The sequence below is a fragment of the Dermochelys coriacea genome, chromosome 16 (assembly GCF_009764565.3).
Source record: "Dermochelys coriacea isolate rDerCor1 chromosome 16, rDerCor1.pri.v4, whole genome shotgun sequence".
Classification (NCBI taxonomy): Eukaryota; Metazoa; Chordata; order Testudines; family Dermochelyidae; genus Dermochelys; species Dermochelys coriacea.
In genome coordinates, this window is record NC_050083.1 from 18550513 (window position 1) to 18570624 (window position 20112).

Consider the following 20112-nt stretch of genomic DNA (forward strand, 5'->3'; position numbering starts at 1 on the left):
TGGGTGTCTCACCTGCAAGCCTAGATTTCTAAGCCTGTAGATATTTGCCCATCACTTGTAATGAAGAACTATCAGGGCACTGGCCAGCTAACATAAAGGGACTGTTTCATGCAAAACAAACTTGGGTTAGATGATTCAGAGAACAAGTAGAAAGTCATTCTGTGCACCGGATCTGTCACAGTGAAGACGGGCAGGGTGGGGGAGAGGGGGCGTTTAGGAAAGTGAGTAGCATTACTTTCCTTTTTATTCTCATTTAAATACAAATTACTTTTAACAGGCATGTTGGATGGGAGTGCAGAGAATATAAATTACTTTGCACAGCATTAATATTGTGCTACCTAATTTTAGTTTATATCTTTGAGGATTTTTTTATTCTTTTCTTCCACTGAGTAATGTTCGTCTTCTCATTGCGAACTACAAATATGTCTCCTTTTCTCTCCCACCCCTCTTTGGTAGGGACTCAGTTGCTGAGCTACTCGGCTGCACTGGGATGGCGTGAATAAGGTAGCTCTCATGACAGGCGAGAAGTCGGCGTGGCCCTGTAATTACCAAGCCACCTATCTGAAATGCAAAAAGAAAATCCCAGGGCCAGAATCCTGTCCTGGTGTAAACTGACACACCAGCACTTTAGTTGCGGGAAGCCAAGCCTGTTTACACCAGCTGAGGATCTGAGCGTCCTTAGTTTCATTTGCTAATTTAATTCCATCAGGAGTTACAATGGGACTGCTGGGTTCACAAACCTTTTGATGTCACTTTTCATGCAATGTGGAGTTGGACCAAGCAGGCAGTGCAATCACCACCCAATTATCTCCAGCACTCTGATAATTCTTTCAGTTTAGACAGAGCTGAAGGGTTTTTTTTTCTCAGTGCTCCAGAAATGATCATAGAATCATAGAATATCAGGGTTGGAAAGGACTTCAGGAGGTCATCTAGTCCAACCCCCTGCTCAAAGCAGGACCAATCCCTAACTAAATCATCCCAGCCAGGGCTTTGTCAAGCCTAACCTTTAAAACTCCTAAGGAAGGAGATTCCACACCTCCATAGGTAACCCATTCCAGTGCTTCACCACCCTCCTAGTGAAAAAGTTTTTCCTAATATCCAACCTAAACCTCCCCCACTGCAACTTGAGACCATTACTCCTCATTCTATAATTTGCTACCACTGAGAACAGCCTAGCTCCATCCTCTTTGGAACCCCCTTTCAGGTAGTTGAAGGCTACTATCAAATCCCCCCTCATTCTTCTCTTCTGCAGACTAAATAATCCCAGTTCCTTCAGCCTCTCCTCATAAGTCATGTGCTCCAGCCCCATAATCATTTTTGTTGCCTTCCGCTGGACTCTTTCCAATTTTTCCACATCCTCCTTGTAGTGTGGGGCCCAAAACTGGACACAGTACTCCAGATGAGGCCTCACCAATGCCAAATAGAGGGGAATGATGATGTCCCTCAATCTGCTGGCAATGCTCCTATTTATTCAGTCCAAAATGCTGTTAGCCTTCTTGGCAACAAGGGCACACTATTGACTCATATCCAGCTTCTTGTCCACTGTAACCCCTAGGTCCTTTTCTGCAGAACTGCTGCCTAGCCACTCGGTCCCTAGTCTGTAGCTGTGCATGGAATTCTTCCATCCTAAATTCAGGACTCTGCATTTGTCCTTGAATCTCATCAGATTTCTTTTGGCCCAATCCTCTAATTTGTCTAGGTCCCTCTGTATCCTATCCCTACCCTCCAGCATATCTACCACTCCTCCCAGTTTAGTGTCATCTGCAAACTTGCTGAGGGTGCAATCCATGCCATCCTCCAGATCATTAATGAAGATATTGAACAAAACCGGCCCCAGGACCGACCCTTGGGGCACTCTGCTTGATACTGGCTGCCCTAGACATGGAGCCATTGATCACTACCCACTAAGGCCAACGATCTAGCCAGCTTTCTATCCTCCTTATCATCCATTCATCCAGCCCATACTTCTTTAACTTACTGGCAAGAATACTGTGGGAGACCGTATCGAAAGCTTTGGTAAAGTCAAGGAATAACACATCCACTCCTCTCCCCTCATCCACAGAGCTCCACGATGATATCCAGCTCCGCCATTTTTGCATTACTGTCAAATTGGATGAGCTCTTTCAAAAGGCAGAAGGACATATGATGGTTCAGGTTGAAATCTGACCATATAAACACTGAAAGGGCCAAGGAAGGAGTGCCCAGGAGGGGAGAGCTAAACTCTTCTGACTCATTGTCCATGAAAAAGAACAAATTAATGTGCAAAACTGAGACATGTTTAAAAAAAGGTGGTGGTTTCTGCTCTGAAAAGTGATTATTTCCCAATGATATTGTGCAACTCCTTGTTTATTGTCCCAGCAAGTCCAGATCTAATCTGTTCAATTTACATGTTAAAAAAATAGATGGCTTCTGTAGTTGAAACTCCACCTGGCATGGGAAAGTTAAGCTACAATCAACCCATAATAAGATTTTGCGCTTGAAACTTCGCTAGCAAATCTGATATTGATATCTTTCCCTGGCTAGTTGGCTCTATGGGGCAGACAGCAGTAAAAAGTGTAGCTAGGACTCTGAAGAGAGAAGGGGTGAATACTATATGTAGGAAAGCCAGCCCAAGGCCTATGCCCACATAAGCCTTCAAGAAGCATTTAAATGGAACTTAAATGGTTTGTAGGCTTCATACTGGGATGAATTCCACTTACTGGGATCAACAGTTAAATAAGAAGATGCTGTTTTTACATGCTCACTTTTTTGGCTATATGACCACTCCATCTATTTGCCCTGCATGCCGTTTGTCCTTTTAAACCATCGGTTTACAAAACCAACCGTTTACGTTTAAACCAACCGTTTACGGTTACAAACTGTTCAGCAGGTAAAGCTAGTTCTACCCCTTAGCGTGTGTATGTATTGGGAGGAGTGCAGCACTTGTTGACAAATTTGTTCTTAATTTGAAGCAGCCTAATGTACATCCAGAACGGCTGGGTTCCTCAAAATTACAGCTGGAAGCAATTGTGAAACACTGATGAAAATTTTCACGGGTTTTGGTGTTTTTCAATCAGTTTGACTAAAAATAATCCGCTCCCAAGGAAGATGTTGGTTTATGGATTAAAATAACAACAGAACATGGTGTACATGAAATCAAACCTGGGAACACTGCTCTAATAAAGCATCTTTGGTAAAATATATTCAGTCTTTTCTGGGCTCAATGATGATATTATAGCTTCCCTGAACCCTGTGTGGTTGAAGAAAGAGTCCCAGCACCAATGACAAGGGAATATCAGTGTAAATGACAGATTTCCTTTCCTATTAGGTCATTGTGTTTGGGTGTAGCTCACAAGTAAATTGGAATAAATCCAAATTGAATTTGTATTTGATTTTCATGATTTGCTATTTATTATTTGCATTTCCCTCTGGCAACTATCTATGGTATTTTCATCATCCCAGGGACTGAACTAGTCTTTCCAACACTCATTATTTAAGCTACCCAAAGGCTCCTTGAGTCATTTAAAAAAAAAAAAAAGCACGTGAAACATATAAGCACCAACGACAGAACCTGTATACCTCTCTGACCTCCATTGCGGACCGCTGAATTCTAATGCTGTTGAAAACATACAGATATGTGAATGCTTTCAACCCTTGAGAGACCTCTCCTAACTGTTTAAACTATACAACAGTACCATGGAACTTCAGAAAAAAGGACCTTTGGCGTCTTATGAATTTCTTTAGCTCTAGCATGTTGAATATATTGATAGTTTTGACAAGTGCATATAGCAGGCAGCACACTCATTAGACAGTAGCTTCATCTAAGTTCTGTTTTGTATGGCAGATACATTTCCTTTGAGCTTCAGTAAGAAGCAATGTTTCAGAGAGGTCTAGGTCAAACCCACTGAATAATGATGTGCAATTGCACTACTAATCAGTTTAGCAAACGGGGCCTAAATCCATCTCTTTTGGGAAAGACCTTGAGCTGATTTTAGTAAAGGGAGGCTGCCTCATTATTCAAGAAGAAAGACTGGCATTTCAAAGAGAGCAAGCACAGGGACTAAAACATACACAGTAGCATTTATTTGTATATCCGTCCTTCCCAATGGACCAAACAGATTTGGAACCAAGCGCACTCAGAACAAATGAAAAATCATCAATGCCTCTTAAGAAAAAAAGTCACTTTAGTCAACGGGTCCATGTGCTCCACCAGTCATTCAGCCTGGAAACCCCAGGTGTTCCTTTCTGGTACTCCCCTCTCTGCAGTTTCCTCTCTGCTGTTCCCTGACTCTGCTATTCCTCTGACAGCATCCCCCCACCCCGCCCCCACCACTCTCATTCAAATCACTGCTTCCTTGGTATCCAAAAGAAACGAGTTTAGAATAATCACAACGGACAATACCTGGATTTCTCAGGGTAGCCTGGTTTCTAGCCTTGAGTTAGAGACTATTTCAGCCAGTATTGAGAAAAAAACTGGCTTTTGTGGTTTGGGAGATCTGGGTTCGATACCTGTCTCTGCCACAGACTTCCTCTGTGACATTGGGCAAGTCATTTTTAAATTCTTCATGCCTCATTTTCCCCATCCATAAAATGAGAATAATAATGCTGCCTTTTCCCCCAGCCTTGTCTGTTTGGATTGTAATCTCACTGGGGCCGTGAATGTCTCTGACTCTGTGCATATACAGCATCTAGCACAATCTCGGCTGTAGATTTTAGGGGATACCACAAATCATAAATACTAATAACACACAGATTGGAAGTGCTTGGGGCTGGTGCAGTCTTTATTACTGTTCAGGTACAGCCAGGTCCTGTGTTCACTCCTGTACTAAACAAATTATAAATGGTACAAATAAATACATTTATTAATATCTTGATTGGTGTGGAGAGAAGCATATATGTTTCAACAAGGGCTTGTTTCTACAAATGTGCTCTAGTTTGGATTTCAGTTTTCTTGGTGGCTGCAAACTTCTATTCACATGATGCATCCTGACTCAGGATTAGACTCATTGTTCCAACTTGGCCACCAAAGGGTGGTATTTTTCATAAGCACTTAAAACAGTTGTCTCCTACTCCCATTGAAAGCCAGTAGAAGTTGATTCACTGACTTCCTTAGACAGTGTGAAAATCTCACCATAAATCCATATTTAGACACCAACTAAGTGGCTTGATTTATAGGGCTGGCTAGAAAACAACAATTCTGTTTGTGCAGAACATGTTGAGGTTTTTGGATTTGTTTTTGTTTTCATGTAGAATGAAATTAAGACAGTTTAAAGTATTTTGCAAGAAAGATGTGCTCCAGGATAGCTAATAGCTTAGTGGTTAGAGTAGTCACTTGCGAGGTAGGAGATCTGTGGTTCAAACTCCTATTTGCTTGATTTGGAGCAGGGACTTAATTCTGTGTCTTTCACCTGCCGACTGAGTTCCCTAACCACCAGGCTATTGTGGTCTCTCTCTTGGACCAGAAATTCCATCCTGGACCTGAGAAATCTTCTCAATGAAAGTTCACTTGAAACTGTTATGTTTCTGGGAAAAGTTTCGGTTTCAACAAAAAAAAGTTTAATCGAAAAATTTTCATCCACCTTTGCTGATTTTCATTCAGTGAGTTCCCACAACGCTCAGTAGGAGAACAAGAAGTCCTAGCAGATTATTCTCATCCAATGGGTGCTGTAGGTCCTCAGCACTTCTGAAACCCATGTCGAAAGGTGCCTAAATAATAATCTTGTCCTAGGTGGATTGCTTTGGTAACTATTAGTAATAGCAATAGCAATACACAGTGCTGTATAAATGATTAGCAATAGTGAAAAGCAGTGAAAAAATTGTTTATAACTTCAACAGTTTTAACAAAGGATCATATGGGATAGGCGGCAATGGGGATATATGTATCCACTTACACCATGTCTGAATTTAGCCCACTATATTTAAAGAGAAGCCAGACAGGAAATTTCTTCATTTTTGTTGTTGTTGTTGAAGTGTTACTGTGATGATCATTCCAGGAAAAGTGAATTCATGACAAGCAGAATACGACATGGCTCATTTTAGTAGACTTAAAAACAAACGGACTCCAAACATGCTCTAGCACCTGTTTTGATGGTTAATAAATCCAAATAAGTGAAGTCAAGACGGTGGAATTTGAGCTGAAAACCTCAAGTAGTAATTTAAGCACCTATAATGCCACCATGGGAAAAATGTCACTCATTCTCTTCCTTCTGAATCTTATGCCCAGATATAATATTGGACCACTGGTCCAAAATAAGAACATTCAGCCCACTGCTGTTTTGTTGATACCTTGACATTAGTCAGAACATTGATTTCAGAGAGAAAGAACAAGATCACCAGTTTTCTTCTAGGCACATGGTAATGGAGTTTAATATGATGTTAGATTTAGGACCCAGCCATCTCTGTCTTTTTCCTGTTAGATTTAATCATAGTTTCCTGTTGCAGGAAACTGAGTTCATCTGTCAGATCTCATAACCCTGCTGTTGTGTCACTGCTGCCAAAACAGTGTCTTAAATGACTTATTTAGCACCAAGTCTGCAAAGATGAAGAAAGGCGTGTAAACATGTGGGGTAGCTTAATTGGCTTGTGTTGCATAAAATAATTGCCTAGATCAGGGTTCCAGCACTACAGCTGTCATTTCTAAATATTTAACTATGCAAGTCTTATCAACATGCACTTAAATCAACCTGTAGTCTTCATGCATCTATACAATCCAGCCCACCATTTTTTAGTATTGCCTCGCGGAACTACAAGCTTTCTAGGGGCAATGCAGTAGATGCTAAGGGAAAAGAGGAGATCAGCAAAACAGTGAAATAGCTGTTGTAAGTCATTGTTTATTCTTTAACTTTGTTTATTTGCTATTTCATGAAAGGGACTGGCTGGTGCAAGAACCTGGTAATAGGATACTGTATTTTTCACTGCTAGGTCACCTATTCATATCTAGTCCAACAGTTATTTCCACCTGGTGACTATTCACTGGAGCAAGATGCATTGGTGGACAGAAGTCAGTCCTTCTTGGACAGTGACTGCAGCTGGTACTAACTGGCATTGTAGTTTTTTCATCAACAATGTTACCTAAGTGTGTTAGAAATGTTTTGATTGGTAGATTTAAAAAGTTTTATAACTATTTTGATAACATTTGCAATATTTAAAAACAAAAAGAAGCAAAAAATTGATGAAAAGCAAATTTTGAAAATTCCAATTGGAACCTTTGAAACAATCCTAAATCAACCCATTTCAAATGCTTTGAAATGAAAACAGCTTTCAGATGTCAACATGTTTTTGTAGAAATAGGTTTACATTTCTTTGACCAGCTCTAGAAATAGCTATTCCCCTGGATTTACCTGTTTGTTATGTCATTGTAAACATGTGAAGAGAGACTCTTGTGCAGGAGAAATTTTTTTTTAAAATCCTGTATCCTTCTGTGAAAAATAATAGCCCCCTGTGCAGAGAGGAGAAAAACAGATGTTCTACCCGCCAGTTCCAATTATCATGTCAAGTTTCATCAGAGCATTCACATTACAATCTAGCCTGTTCAAACATCACAAAAGGCAAATAAATGTAATTTGAGGTTTCAGTCTGTGTGACTCTTTTTTTTCTTTTATCCAAAAACAAAAATCAGAAGGAAAGTGTGTCTTAGAAGCTGCTGGGGCCCATCTTCTGCTTGTTTCCTGTTCAGTGAACCCCACAGGTGTGTTCACTCCATGCAAGCTCAGCCATTGAATGAATGCTGCGGCACAGCCATAAATGTTGTGTAGTTGGTTACAGACTTCTTCTCTTTGATTCCAGGGTACATCTGGCAAACCAGGTCCAAGGGGGCAACGAGGTCCAACGGTAATCATGCATTTTTCCTAAAAATACCTTTCCACGGCATGTTTCTAAGACTATAAATGTGGATGGAAGAATTAGGTAGGTGCCCTAATCCTAGTGAAAACCATTAGGAGTTAGGCATCTTTTGTGTCTAGAAATCTCCCCATAGTGGAAGACCCAAGCCAAAACCTGCAACTGGGGGTGTTAGAAATAGAGATCTAGATCTGAATTTTGCAAACTGCTTCCAGTCCATAGGAAAGGCCAACCAAAACCAAACCCTTAGATTTTAGGAAAGTTTGAAACGCAGGTATCCAAATGTGGCTCATCTCCACTTAAAAATATGAAACATACACTGTGACTAGATCCTGAACTGATGTTAATCAGCGGGTAAAATCTTGGCTCTATGGGAGTTTTGCCATTTACTTCAATGGAATCAGCCTTTCATCCATTGTCTTCAGTGGATGATTGTATAGGCTGAGGATATGAACGAGCCTAATTCCTGCCTTGATTTTTCTAGGATGTCTGTCAAATGGAGATGGACCAGAACTGCAATATTTTTAGCCTAATTCCTCTCTTTTTCCTTTCCCTCACCTCCCATGAACATTGATGGTTTGGGCAGAATGGAACCCAGATCCAAACCATTATAGCAATTGTATATAACTGAAATCTTCTGACCCAAACCCTGCATTTTTTACACATGTGAGTCATTTCATTGAAGTCTGTAGAACTATATCTGTGAATAAAGTGAGCAGGATTTGGCTCTTTAGTTGATTTTGATGGTTTGTGGGTAATGGAACCTAGAGCCTGACTTTTGCTTTGGTAAATTGACTACTGAGATTTTACCAAAGTCAAATCTGGTTTCCTTGGCCCATGCTAAGGTTTCTATCTAGCAAAGTATTTGAACTCATGAGTCATCCCATTGATTTCAGTGGGACTACTCATTGTCTTAAAGTTACTCATGTGCTTAAATTCTATGCTAGATCAAGGCCTGAGAATCAAAATAGCACTTGTGCAGCAGGAGTGCTGGAACGTTTGATGACTTGTTCATTTGTGTCTTTTTAAGGGTCCACGTGGTGAAAGGGGTCCGAGGGGCAGCACTGGAAAGCCTGGCCCTAAGGTAGGTTTTAGGAGCCTTTGAGTGTAATTGAAAATATAATTGTGTTTTAAGAAGTAGCTGTGTGTAAAATTTCTGGTCCCATACTATCCATATTCCTTTCCTCCTGTGAAAATGTTCCACTATGAAAGCCTAGAGTAACTAACAATCATTACCCAACCAAATGTCTCCTGGTTAGAGACTATGAGCCAGGAATCCTGGGTTCTATTCCCAGCACTGCCACTGACCCAAAAATGTGACCTTGGACAAGTCACGTAAATTGCCTTCATTTCTCCATCTGTAAATTGGATGATCATACTCACCTGCCTCACAAGGTTATAGGAAGACTTAATTAATTTGTGTTATTAACTCATGTTGAAATTATTTGAGAGAAGGCTAAATAGAAGTGCTATGTATTATTATTACTTAATGCTTCTTTTCGTAATAAGCAGAATTTGTCAGCTATTCACTTCGTTATTATCTGATAAACATTCTTTAAAAAACAACACACCAGCATTCTTATTTTGCAGTCTTGAGGTGGGCAATAACACTCCTTAACAACAAAATCAGGCTTCTGATTGTTAGTCCGGACCCCAGACTTCAGCTGGTCTTAAATGCTCGTCTGGAGGGATGTTGACACCTTACCCGACACACAACTGTAAAATGGGTGTAAGGTATCTTGATAGTTACACTCCTGAAAATGTTACTGGCTCACATTGTGGTGGGGGAAGAGTGTGTGCCCTTAGTGCATGAACTCAGTTCCTTCATGAGCTTTTATTCCCCCACGGTGAGATTCACCCCCATGCTGAAAACCAGCCCAAATCCTACTTAAGCCTTTCTGTGAGGACTTAAGTAGAACTTCAGGTGATGCATAGACCTTTTACTGGCCCCTCTAGAAAGGAGCAAATTTCACCTTAGGGTAACAGGAACCACTTCAGATGACCACAACAGTGCTGTTTATGAAGATTGATGGTCTCTGATTGTCTGGCATACGCAATACACATTGTTCTCTAAGCCAACCAGGAGTCAGAGAATCAATTACACCATGGGCAAGCCACTCTGCTGTGCCAGAATCCACTAGATAAACTGATTAAGTGAATATCAATCTCTTGGCATAATGGAAATAAAGCCTTTGTAATGAAACATTGTCACAGCAGCACTGGCTGCTTTAAAAATAAAAATGTCTTGGCTTCGTGTCAACATTAATTTTTGATAAGTACCTCGGCTTTGCCGCAGCATTTATCTCACAGAATGAGACTATTATCTGGTAGAAATCTCCTAAGCCCACTGGCATTATCTATTCTATATTTGTATTCAGAAATGCGAGGGTTCGGAGGGGGCCAGCCGGGGGGAGGTGAATCAGTCTGTTGCTCATTTGTTATAGGCCATTGTTTCCGATACAGTTTTATAATAAACGGGTGGGAGGGGGAGGATCATGGACAGAAGCTGAGTGATGGCCCCATTTACCTGGTGCCATTTAGGATCTTTGTGTGAAGTGGCTGAAATGATGGTTAATACCATGTTTTATTTATTCTTAAAAGGGCAACTCTGGTGGTGATGGGCCCCCTGGTCCTCCTGGCGAAAGGGTAAGATAATCCAGATGTGGATACAGCAGAAACAACTGAAATGGCTGTTCCTTTAGCAAAGAAGAAAAAGTATGCCTAGAACAGGCAGTCTTTAACCACAAAACTGATCTTGAGTCCTGCCAGTACCTACCTGAAACTGGGATCTGTGGACATCTCACCAAAAGTCATTCAAAAATGTGGAATTCTGGCTAAAAATAATTCAACCCTATGCAGGCAGCCAACACAAAGCCTAGGTACCACTTAAATCCCACTTGTTCCTTCAAGACAGGGCTAAAGTGAGACTTCAGTGGCGTATAGGCAGGGTGCCAGACTCTGTGAAGGGATGAAGGTCATCCATTGTGAAAAGGAAAAGGGAGGAAGACCTATCCACATTCGTCCATTAACCAAGTTGGGCTCTAGTTCTGTGGAGGCATAGCACCTTTAGAATTCCTGTGTCCCTTTTCCGGGTGATCACTACAAAGTATAGCTTGAGAACAGTCCAATCAATAGGGGAGTCTTGTTTTTTTTCCTTTGTTTCTATGTTCCTGCCTGTAAATTTTCTATTTGCCAAGGGCAAAAACAAAATTGCGATCATCTTCCTCACATAAAACAATGTCTATATTCTTTAGTTACATACCCCCAAATTTGATATTGTGTGTGAGTGAGTGGGGCAGGGAGAGAATTGTTGATGACAAGAAAAAAAGTCAAGAGCCAAACTGAAACCTGTAAACATGCTGAATTACTAGAGCTTAGAAGATATTCTATACTCCCCAGTTAAACTGTTGCAGAGAGAAATAGCCCTAAAGTCACAATACCAATTTGTCTTAGTAAGTCTTTTCATAACATGTTTGAGATACAGATTTTGGTGACTCCTATCTACCTTCCACATCAATCATGGTGGGAAAAGATCTCATTGCAGAAATGCGGGGAGGTAATCAATAGGCCTAAAGAGCCACTTATCATTTACAGCCCCTTTTCCAGTTAGACCTAAGGCTTTGGTACTTTTGCCCAGAGGTATTTATTCATTCATGCACTCCCTTTAAGGGACAAGTTTACTCAGTTACTGCATGCGTATTATTGATACTTCTTTGGTTGCAGGGCAAATGCTACATGTCTCTTGTCTATTTGCTTTTCAAACTCCTGAAATAGTTCACAATAAAATGTGTGTTACATCTAATGCACTTTTACTGGATTATTTTGCATCCCAGGGACCGCCAGGACCTCAAGGACCAACTGGATTTCCTGGACCAAAAGGCCCCCCTGTAAGTAACACTCCTTCCAGAATGAGCAAAGAAATGTGCTGGGTGTTTTCCATCCAGCTGCTATCGCCTTCACGAACTCAGTCTTAGCTTCTTCACTGACAAGTGGTTACATACCCAACAAAAGGCATTTGAGAGGCACCTGTGTTAATAGTGCAGCAGTTTCGGATTTTAACTAACCAAACAAGGTGCTGCTAGTAATATACAATCCACTCCCTAAGGACTCAATAGCATTTAAAAACCATCAGCCCTCTCTTTGCATCGCCTTTACTCCTACAACAGCGATGTGCCCAGAGAAGCTCTTTTGGGAGTTGATTTCCTTGCTTCTAGTGGAGTCAGGACTATTCTCCACCCTTTAATCTAAAGGAAGACTCTCCATTGGATTCGCCATCTTTGGAGGGTCTGTGAAAAAGGGCCAGTTCTTGCAAGGCTCTGAATGAGGCCACATCCCATTGAAACAAATGGGAGTTGAGGGTATTCAGCATTTTGGAGGACTGGGTCCAAACACATGAGCAGATCTGATTCCATCCAGTGGAGAGCGTTGGTACCGCTATACACACACCAACCAGCATGGTACAATTTAACAGGGTACTATTGGAAACCTGTTCAAATTCCTTGACGTTCTTTTTTCTTCTTTAGGGTCCACCAGGGAAGGATGGATTGCCCGGTCACCCCGGACAGAGAGGTGAAACTGTAAGTAGCTGGAAACCTTGGGTAGATCATTAGTCCTGAGTCTGTCTTGCTGGTTGGTTCATCTAAACCCTTCTGTGTAGCTGAGGAGATGTTGCCACATGTTTTATTCCAATGGTTTGTGTTTCTTCAACTACATGGGAAGATCTATGGGAATCAACACCTTTTTGAGCAGGACAGATCAGTCTAATGATGATTTGCATGAAGGCCACGCATTCTGCTTCTTTCTCTCTCTTTCTCCCTCCACTCCCCCTATCACCCTTTGTCATGCATAGAGAAGACACCAGCAAACAGATACACTTGCATAACTTGCACTTAAATCAATGGGAAATTTGCATGTGTAAGAGCTGCAAGATCAGGTAAGTGGGTATTGACTTCTGATTAGGACATTTCAACTTCCACTCTAGAGTGGTAAAAATTTATTGAGGTCATCCTTGTATCAACAGAATAACACAAGTAAGAAATTATCATATTGTTGGCACTTGCTTTTATAGTATAGGAAAATGGAGAAAAAGATGCAAAGTTGCACCAGTTGGTTTCCATGCAGTTCCAATGGTCATACTCCCTCTGTAATTCCAGTGATCTACAGTTCTGATCTTGCCTTTGCCACTTAAGAGGGGAAAGATAGTCTATTTCTATGGACAGCTCTTTGCTGGACTTTTATGAGAAATTGTCCATGTTCTCTCTCTCTCTCATTACTTCTCAAATTTTAAAAATGTCTGTGCTCTGATTACATTGTAAAGCTATTCCAGATCTGTGATATCAGATGTTTTAATTTGAATGGGATTCATCCTTTACGTCAGAGGAAAATATTTAACACTACAGTTGATTAGGTCAGTGGTCAGTTTTCTAAGCACTTTTATCTGTTCTCCCACCTAGAACGCTGAGAATAAATTCTACTTTTCCTTCTTAGTACATCACACTACCAGTATGAAGAACAATAAGGAATTCCAGCACAGTTTTGGTGTATGCATATCTGGAGGAAGGCTACTCGTGGCCAAAATTATTGGCTGTTTTGTTTGCTCATTTTAATCAGGAAGGTGAAATCCTGGCATCATTGAAGTCAATGGGAATTTGGGAACTCAATAAGAAGTTTGTTTTCTGTACATGCCCATGTATGCAGCACACTCATATCTACCAGCTTTAGCGGACTAGTAAGAATGGCATCCCCACTGATGCTTCCCTTTTATCTAAAGCAACTCAAGGGGACCAGGCAAAGTTTTGCCCAAGCCCTCAAGATAACCATATGCTAAATGTGGCTGTGACTCAAGCAGTGGCTCCTGGCTGTCTAGTTACCCTGTTGTGTATTCTCTCTCTTTATATGCATACTGCTTTATCAATTTTAAAGGATTTTATTGTGCAGATGTAAGCATTGTTTTTCACCAAAGGAGAATGATGAGGCATGAAGAAGGTATGAATATATGGCTCCGTTTTCTTTGTCCTTTGGGAAAGTTTGCATAAAGGATGTTCTGCAACAAAAATGTATATTCTTCCAATGTAAATTTTTGGATGCACTAATTCATATCTTTCTGTTTTGCCTCTTCTGGGTGCCTTTTTTCAGCTGGTGATGATCCAACTCATTTGCTACTGTTATAATTATGCTTTCATCAACATTGCATGCTGCATGCTAGCAGATAGACAGCTGTGTTTGGTATTTCATTTACGGGAGAAATAAAAGCTCTCTACTGAGCTTTGCATTTTTCTTCACTGCCCCTCTTGGCAGATAAGCTTTAAAAAGGCTTTGCATATTATGCATTTTCCCCCCGACTTATCACAGAAAAGTTTAATTAATTTGCCTGGCATTTGGATAAGAACAGCAATGCAAATACTGTTCCGTGCAACACTATACATTTATGTACAGTCCTTAAGAGTGGCTTTGTAGTGACACAAATGGTACTTTAGATCACTAAAGCTATATTCTCAGATTAATTTAAAGGTGAACTGAAAGGTTTTGAGGGATAGCTCAGTGGGGGGAGGGATAGCTCAGTGGTTTGAGCATTGGCCTGCTAAACCCAGGGTTGTGAGTTCAGTCTTTGAGGGGGCCATTTAGGGATCTGGGGCAAAACTTGGGGATTGGTCCTACTTTGAGGATTAGACGTCCTCCTGAGGTCCCTTCCAACCCTGATATTCTATGACTTTATGACCTGCTGAGGTCAGAAGGTGGCATTTAGTTTCCCTGACATCATCAGTAATTCCAGGAGGGACACCTGAATTCAAGTAAAAGCTGCAGTCTTTACTCTGCTTGCGTCTGATGTCATCAGCTGTTGTAGAAAAAAAACAGCAGAGCGTCACACTCCAAGCTTGGCATGTAAATGAAGGAAGAATTGGCTTTCAACTAACTTGTTCAAAAACTTATTTATCTGTAGTTTTCTTCATCTTATTCTGCTGATGATTTGCCTATACTAGGCAATTACTTTCAGAAAAAAAGTTTCAATTCACCTTTGACTGGAACAAGCCCTTCAGGTTTAATGTTCATTGTGTACTCTGCTAGGGGATCAACCATACACGTCATGCAAGGGCCAGTTTGCAGAAGGAACCTCCAATGTTGTGCCTGGAATTGTACAAGCCCAAAGACTTGCAGGCCCATTTTTATAACGCATGCACCAGCTCTTGCTGCCATTCAGTATATTCTGTACACTAACCTGGCAAGTACAGTGCTTGAATTCTCAGTATTACTGCACTTGACCAAATCCATATCATTAAACTAATTCAGGTAACTTTTTTTCATTGTTGATCTGTTTCCTTATGCCATGATGAGAAAGGGATGGGAAGTAGGAGGGGGCGAACAGAAAAGCAGATGAAATAATGGTTCCAAACTGGTAGCTGTGTTGGAGCAATCTATAGCTGCATGCAAGAGATCCCAGTTAGGGTCCGTATTCCACTTCCCTTTCAGTCCAGCATGCATTAGTGATGCTGAAGCATCTTTGGATACTTGGTCATGATGTCAGGTTTAAAATTTGAGGTGTATAAAATGGGGAGAATCATGGGGATCGTTGCTCAAGCTTCAGTCAAGGACCTGGAGAAAACCCTTCTTCCGCCTCAAAAAGAAAAAATGTATTGTAGAGATGGCTGAAATATTTTGCATTTTCCAAAATTTGCTGATTTTTATTTTTTGTGGGAAGTGCTCACCATTTTCCCATCAATTGCAACACACATTCTGTGGTCTGCAAGCATCTAGAGTTGTGCTCAGTAGCTTTCTAGCATGTCAGAGTAGTGATGGTTTAAAACATATTTATCCATCTCCTGTGGCAGAAGGAAGCTCCATCTAAGACCCTTAAAAATAATGTGGGTTAATCATAAATGCAGGCTACAGAATGAATATCAGTAGTGCATCCTCTGAAGAATTACCAAGGTACCTTGTTACCTAGGAAATCTCAGAAATGGTCTTGATGGCTAAAGTACATGGAATGTAGTTGCACCTTAAAGAACAACTTAAATCATTTGCTCCTAGTGTGAATAACTTGCGTTGAGGTCAGTGAAGTTATTTGTATCATATACTCCGTCCTGTGTCAATAGAAGTTACTTGCATACACATGCAACACATGGCAATGTGGATTAGGAGTTTTTTTAAGCATGCTTGAGAGCTGAGCTGTATTAATTTTGCTGAACAAGGGCCTTCAAAGTTTGTGAATTTGGTACTGCTCACCTGTGGAGCCCACAAGAGAGTAAGTGTCCAGGAATACCTCTGCATCAATGAAAGGAGAGAAGAATGTTTTTGCCATTTTTCAAGGGACTGCATTAAACAGCTTCAACTGGCAGCTGCCAAGATTTCCAAATATAATTTCAGAAAGACACAAAGAGAAATGTATTTATGGTTAGTTGGCAACAAATGTTGATTAAAAAAAAAGCAAATAGCATTTGGAAACTCAAACACAACATCCTTGTGCTACCCCGTTAGAACCAGGAAGTGAAACTGACTGTAAGCGGAAAGCGAAAGGCAGCAGTCCAGTCTCAAAGCTGGGATTGAGTGAAGCACAAAACAGAAACCAACAGCATAAGAAATAGGAATAAAGGGAATTAGAATTTTAAAATTCCTTCAATTTTAATAATCTCACATGTTATTACTAAGACCGATAAAGATTTCTTTTTTAATATCTCCTCCAGGTTCACAAATTCTGGGGAAAGTGTTTTACATATATAAAAGTGCTTACATATATATGTAAGGCCAGATCCTCAGATGGGGTAAATCAGCATAGTGCCATTGAAATAATAAAGCTCTGCTGATTTATGCCCACTCTGGGTCTGCCCTGTATATTATAAACAACTAGTTCCTTTAATGAATGTTTCCCCTAGGAATCACAGCCATAGTTGAAAGGCTTTGATAATTTCTTTTTCTTGTTTTGCCCCGTGAATAAATAGAAAGATATTTCCCATCTCCTGTTTGATTTCCTCCTTTTATTGTCTTTTGGGATTTCCATTCTTTTGTAGTCGATAGTAAGTTTTACCAGAGCATGCTGAGCTTGATACTCTCAAGTAGCATGCTGAGATTCTTGTATTACTATGTCTTGTGGCTAATCATGATTGATTTCTCTTTTAAAACAGGGTTTCCAAGGCAAGACAGGTCCTCCAGGCCCTCCAGGTGTTGTTGGCCCGCAGGTAAGAAATGAACCCAGCATTCACAGAGGTCCTGCCCTGCTCACACCTGTTGACAAACCACATCAGATTATAGACACTCTTGTTTATCTTAGCTAATAGGACAATGAATAGAGTATACAGACCCGAGGCTGGGATTTTCAAAGGGGGGCTATGGAACAGCGATAGGTATTTGGCATCCTTATGTTCCTGGTCAGACATGATTGTGAACACCCAAACCTCTCTTTTTTTTCCATTGTGTGTGAAATTTAACTCTGAAATTTTCACCCACCCAGCCCAATCTGTCAAGGCATTAGGTATCTCTCAGAATAGAGCTTTTAGGAAAAACTTCCCTCAAAGTCCTGGAAAGTCGTCATGCTCTCATTCTGCTCAGTGAAGTGATCAGATTTGCATCTGTATAACTGAGAGTAAAAGTCCCGGCTCTGATCTCTCTAACGCTGATGTAAATCAGGTAATGACAATGAAATTAGTAGAATTATACAGGTTTAAAAATTGGTGTAAGATCACAATCAGGCCCAAAATTGGCCCATTTGCCATCCTGCTTCTGGTTATAATAGACACTTGCATAGAACCGTATTGCAAGTAGCAAAGCTTTAAAAGCGATATTGAATGGCTACACAAAATATGGCCACGTTGGTACATTTCATGGTAATACAACATTTCTGTTAAATGTCATCATAAGGAAATGCATCACTATTTAATGTATTCTTAAAACACTGCCCGAGTCTGCAAAACCCTTTCAGCCCTAGTGAAGTCAGTATGGCTACCTACTTGAATAAGTGTGTGCCGGATCAGTCTCTATAATATCATTTGTATTGCTAAGGTTTTAGAATGACTGGGGACTGATTATATACAAATTCTCCTTGCTTTGATTATATGGGAAGGTGTTCACTGTTTAATTACATAGTAATTAACATGTCCTCTCAGATAAATAGCAAAGTTCAATATTAAAGGGCAAGTATATGATTATCTCCATCTTCTAAAACATAAATCAGATTGCGTGGCAATTGCACTTGGATCTACTAAGTAGAATTAGTGTAATATGCAGGACTGTGGCATCACTGTTTATCATTCAACCTATAGTAAGTGTCACCCTGCAATTTATCAAGACACACAGAATCCCCTTACAATTACCATTCAAAGTAAATACATGATTCTATGTGAATCATATGTTATCAAATACCATAATTAAAAGATTAATTACCACCAAGTAACATTTTTTTCATATCAGAATCTACCTTATGACAGAAATTGCAGGATAATTACTGTGTTGTGTTCTATTCTATATCAGTTGTTTATTCCATGCTCATTACCATTAGACCCCAGGTGTAGTACTTAGGTGATCAATAATTATCTCATGTAGTCATAAAGTTAATCAATTATTGATGCCCAGTATAAGAAAGACATGGCAGGTTATAGTGCACTTTGGAAACTTTCCAATAAAACCTTAAGCATAATAATAATGTTGCACATTTACACAGCTACTTTCATTCTAAAGGATCCTACCACACCTAACAAATGGATATACAAACTTCATAGAGATGCAGTTTTATCCAGCACTGGAATGAAGACCCTTCCGAAGTAAAACTGAGTGTCTTATTAACGGTGCACAGTGACACTGTTAGGACAAAGACGTGAAGAAAATGCTGTATCCAGCTGAAACTTCAAGGAGAATGTAGATAGAACGAAATTGCCTTATTTGGATAACAATGCAAAACATGTAATTGAAAATAAGACAAATGACAGCTGTCCATTGTGGTCAATAAAAATACTACAACTGAGCAAAACCAAGTAGGAGCTATATGAGCCTTCCTGGTGTTTCATTTCTAATATTGGTGCTTGAGTAATAAGATGTTGATCTGGTGTGGCCCCTCTGACCTAGTTTAGGTGATCTCTAAGAGGAATGCTCCATGCATTTGATATGATGGTTTTCAGTTTTTGGGTGGTAAAAGTGCCCTGAATGAATATGGTGACCTTTCAACGTGCTTGTTGTTTCAATGTTATAGGCCCAGGTAATGGAAATGCTGCCTTAGAGAATTAAAAGTGGCAGCTGTGGTGGGAGAACAAAAGACACACACAACGAACGACATGCTTCATCTGACTGTGTTTATTGAAGAACTCCAAAAATTAGCCTTTCATTCACATTGCCTTCCCAAAGACTGCACTAGCATCCCCCTAAAACATCACTGGTGGAAGAAAAGGAGAGTCTGAAATAGGGTCCACGTTTTTACAGAGATGAGCCGTGCTTGGGCACTGGCATCTGCAGCTTTTCAGTCATCAGTGAGGGTTGCCAGATTTAACTGGAGCCGTCCTAAGAGTCACTGGAGTTGCTGGAGACTGGCCTCACTCACAGTGCCAGTGAGCTTGACAGCATGTCAGTCCTAGCACCTCTGGGGGTGGGTATTAGCAGGTAGGCAGGAAAGGGCTATCCATTAAAGGGGGTGAATGGGTACAGCTGTGAATGGCATTCACTGATCGACAGACTTTTCTCGTTCTTTGTCTCTCGAGTATTGAACTCTTCCCTGTGTATCTTTCGGTCTTCTCTTAGGGTCCTACTGGAGAGACAGGTCCAATGGGTGAGCGTGGGCATCCAGGTCCACCGGGTCCACCAGGTGAGCAAGGTCTACCTGGCCTGGCTGGAAAGGAAGGAACCAAGGTACATTGTTGGTACATTTGATCTGACTCATATTTCATTTAGAGCTCAGGCATGCATTAGAGCATGATGTTAAGGCAACAGGGATGGAGGAGATGACCAGTCCTGGTTAGAATCAGGCTCATTCATTCTGTCTGAGTAATAAGTGACCCCTAGGGGTCTGACTGGATAACAGTGAGAGGTTAATTTTAGAAGTACTGGCTTCTTTTTTTCAGCTATCATTTGTATCTGCCATTGTGCTGGGTATGCAAGTCTAAACACATACTTCTCTAGCGACCTGGCTGCAGGTGCAGGCTAGGTCATGAGAGCTGAAAGGGCTGAGATTTGCATTACAGTGCTCTTTGGCATGAGCTGATCTGAGAACATCCCCTTTTGTGAGCAAACCGTATCGGGTTACATTTCTATTTGTATGAAGTTGGGATGGTCCTGGACATGAACCTGGATCAGAATTTCACTATGAACACCTCTCTTGAG

The 20112-nt window shown here is 40.7% G+C and overlaps 1 protein-coding gene across 2 annotated transcripts in view; it reads left to right on the plus strand.

The window, feature by feature from the left end:
- COL5A1 (collagen type V alpha 1 chain) overlaps positions 1 to 20112 on the plus strand; it is a 241279-nt gene that overhangs the window by 181268 nt on the left and 39899 nt on the right. For both annotated transcript variants that reach the window (XM_038374435.2, XM_038374433.2), the window contains exons 33-39: positions 7765 to 7809; positions 8849 to 8902; positions 10420 to 10464; positions 11652 to 11705; positions 12342 to 12395; positions 16935 to 16988; positions 19534 to 19641. In XM_038374435.2, the coding sequence (XP_038230363.1) occupies positions 7765 to 7809; positions 8849 to 8902; positions 10420 to 10464; positions 11652 to 11705; positions 12342 to 12395; positions 16935 to 16988; positions 19534 to 19641 (414 nt within the window). The remainder of the gene's footprint in view (positions 1 to 7764; positions 7810 to 8848; positions 8903 to 10419; positions 10465 to 11651; positions 11706 to 12341; positions 12396 to 16934; positions 16989 to 19533; positions 19642 to 20112) is intronic.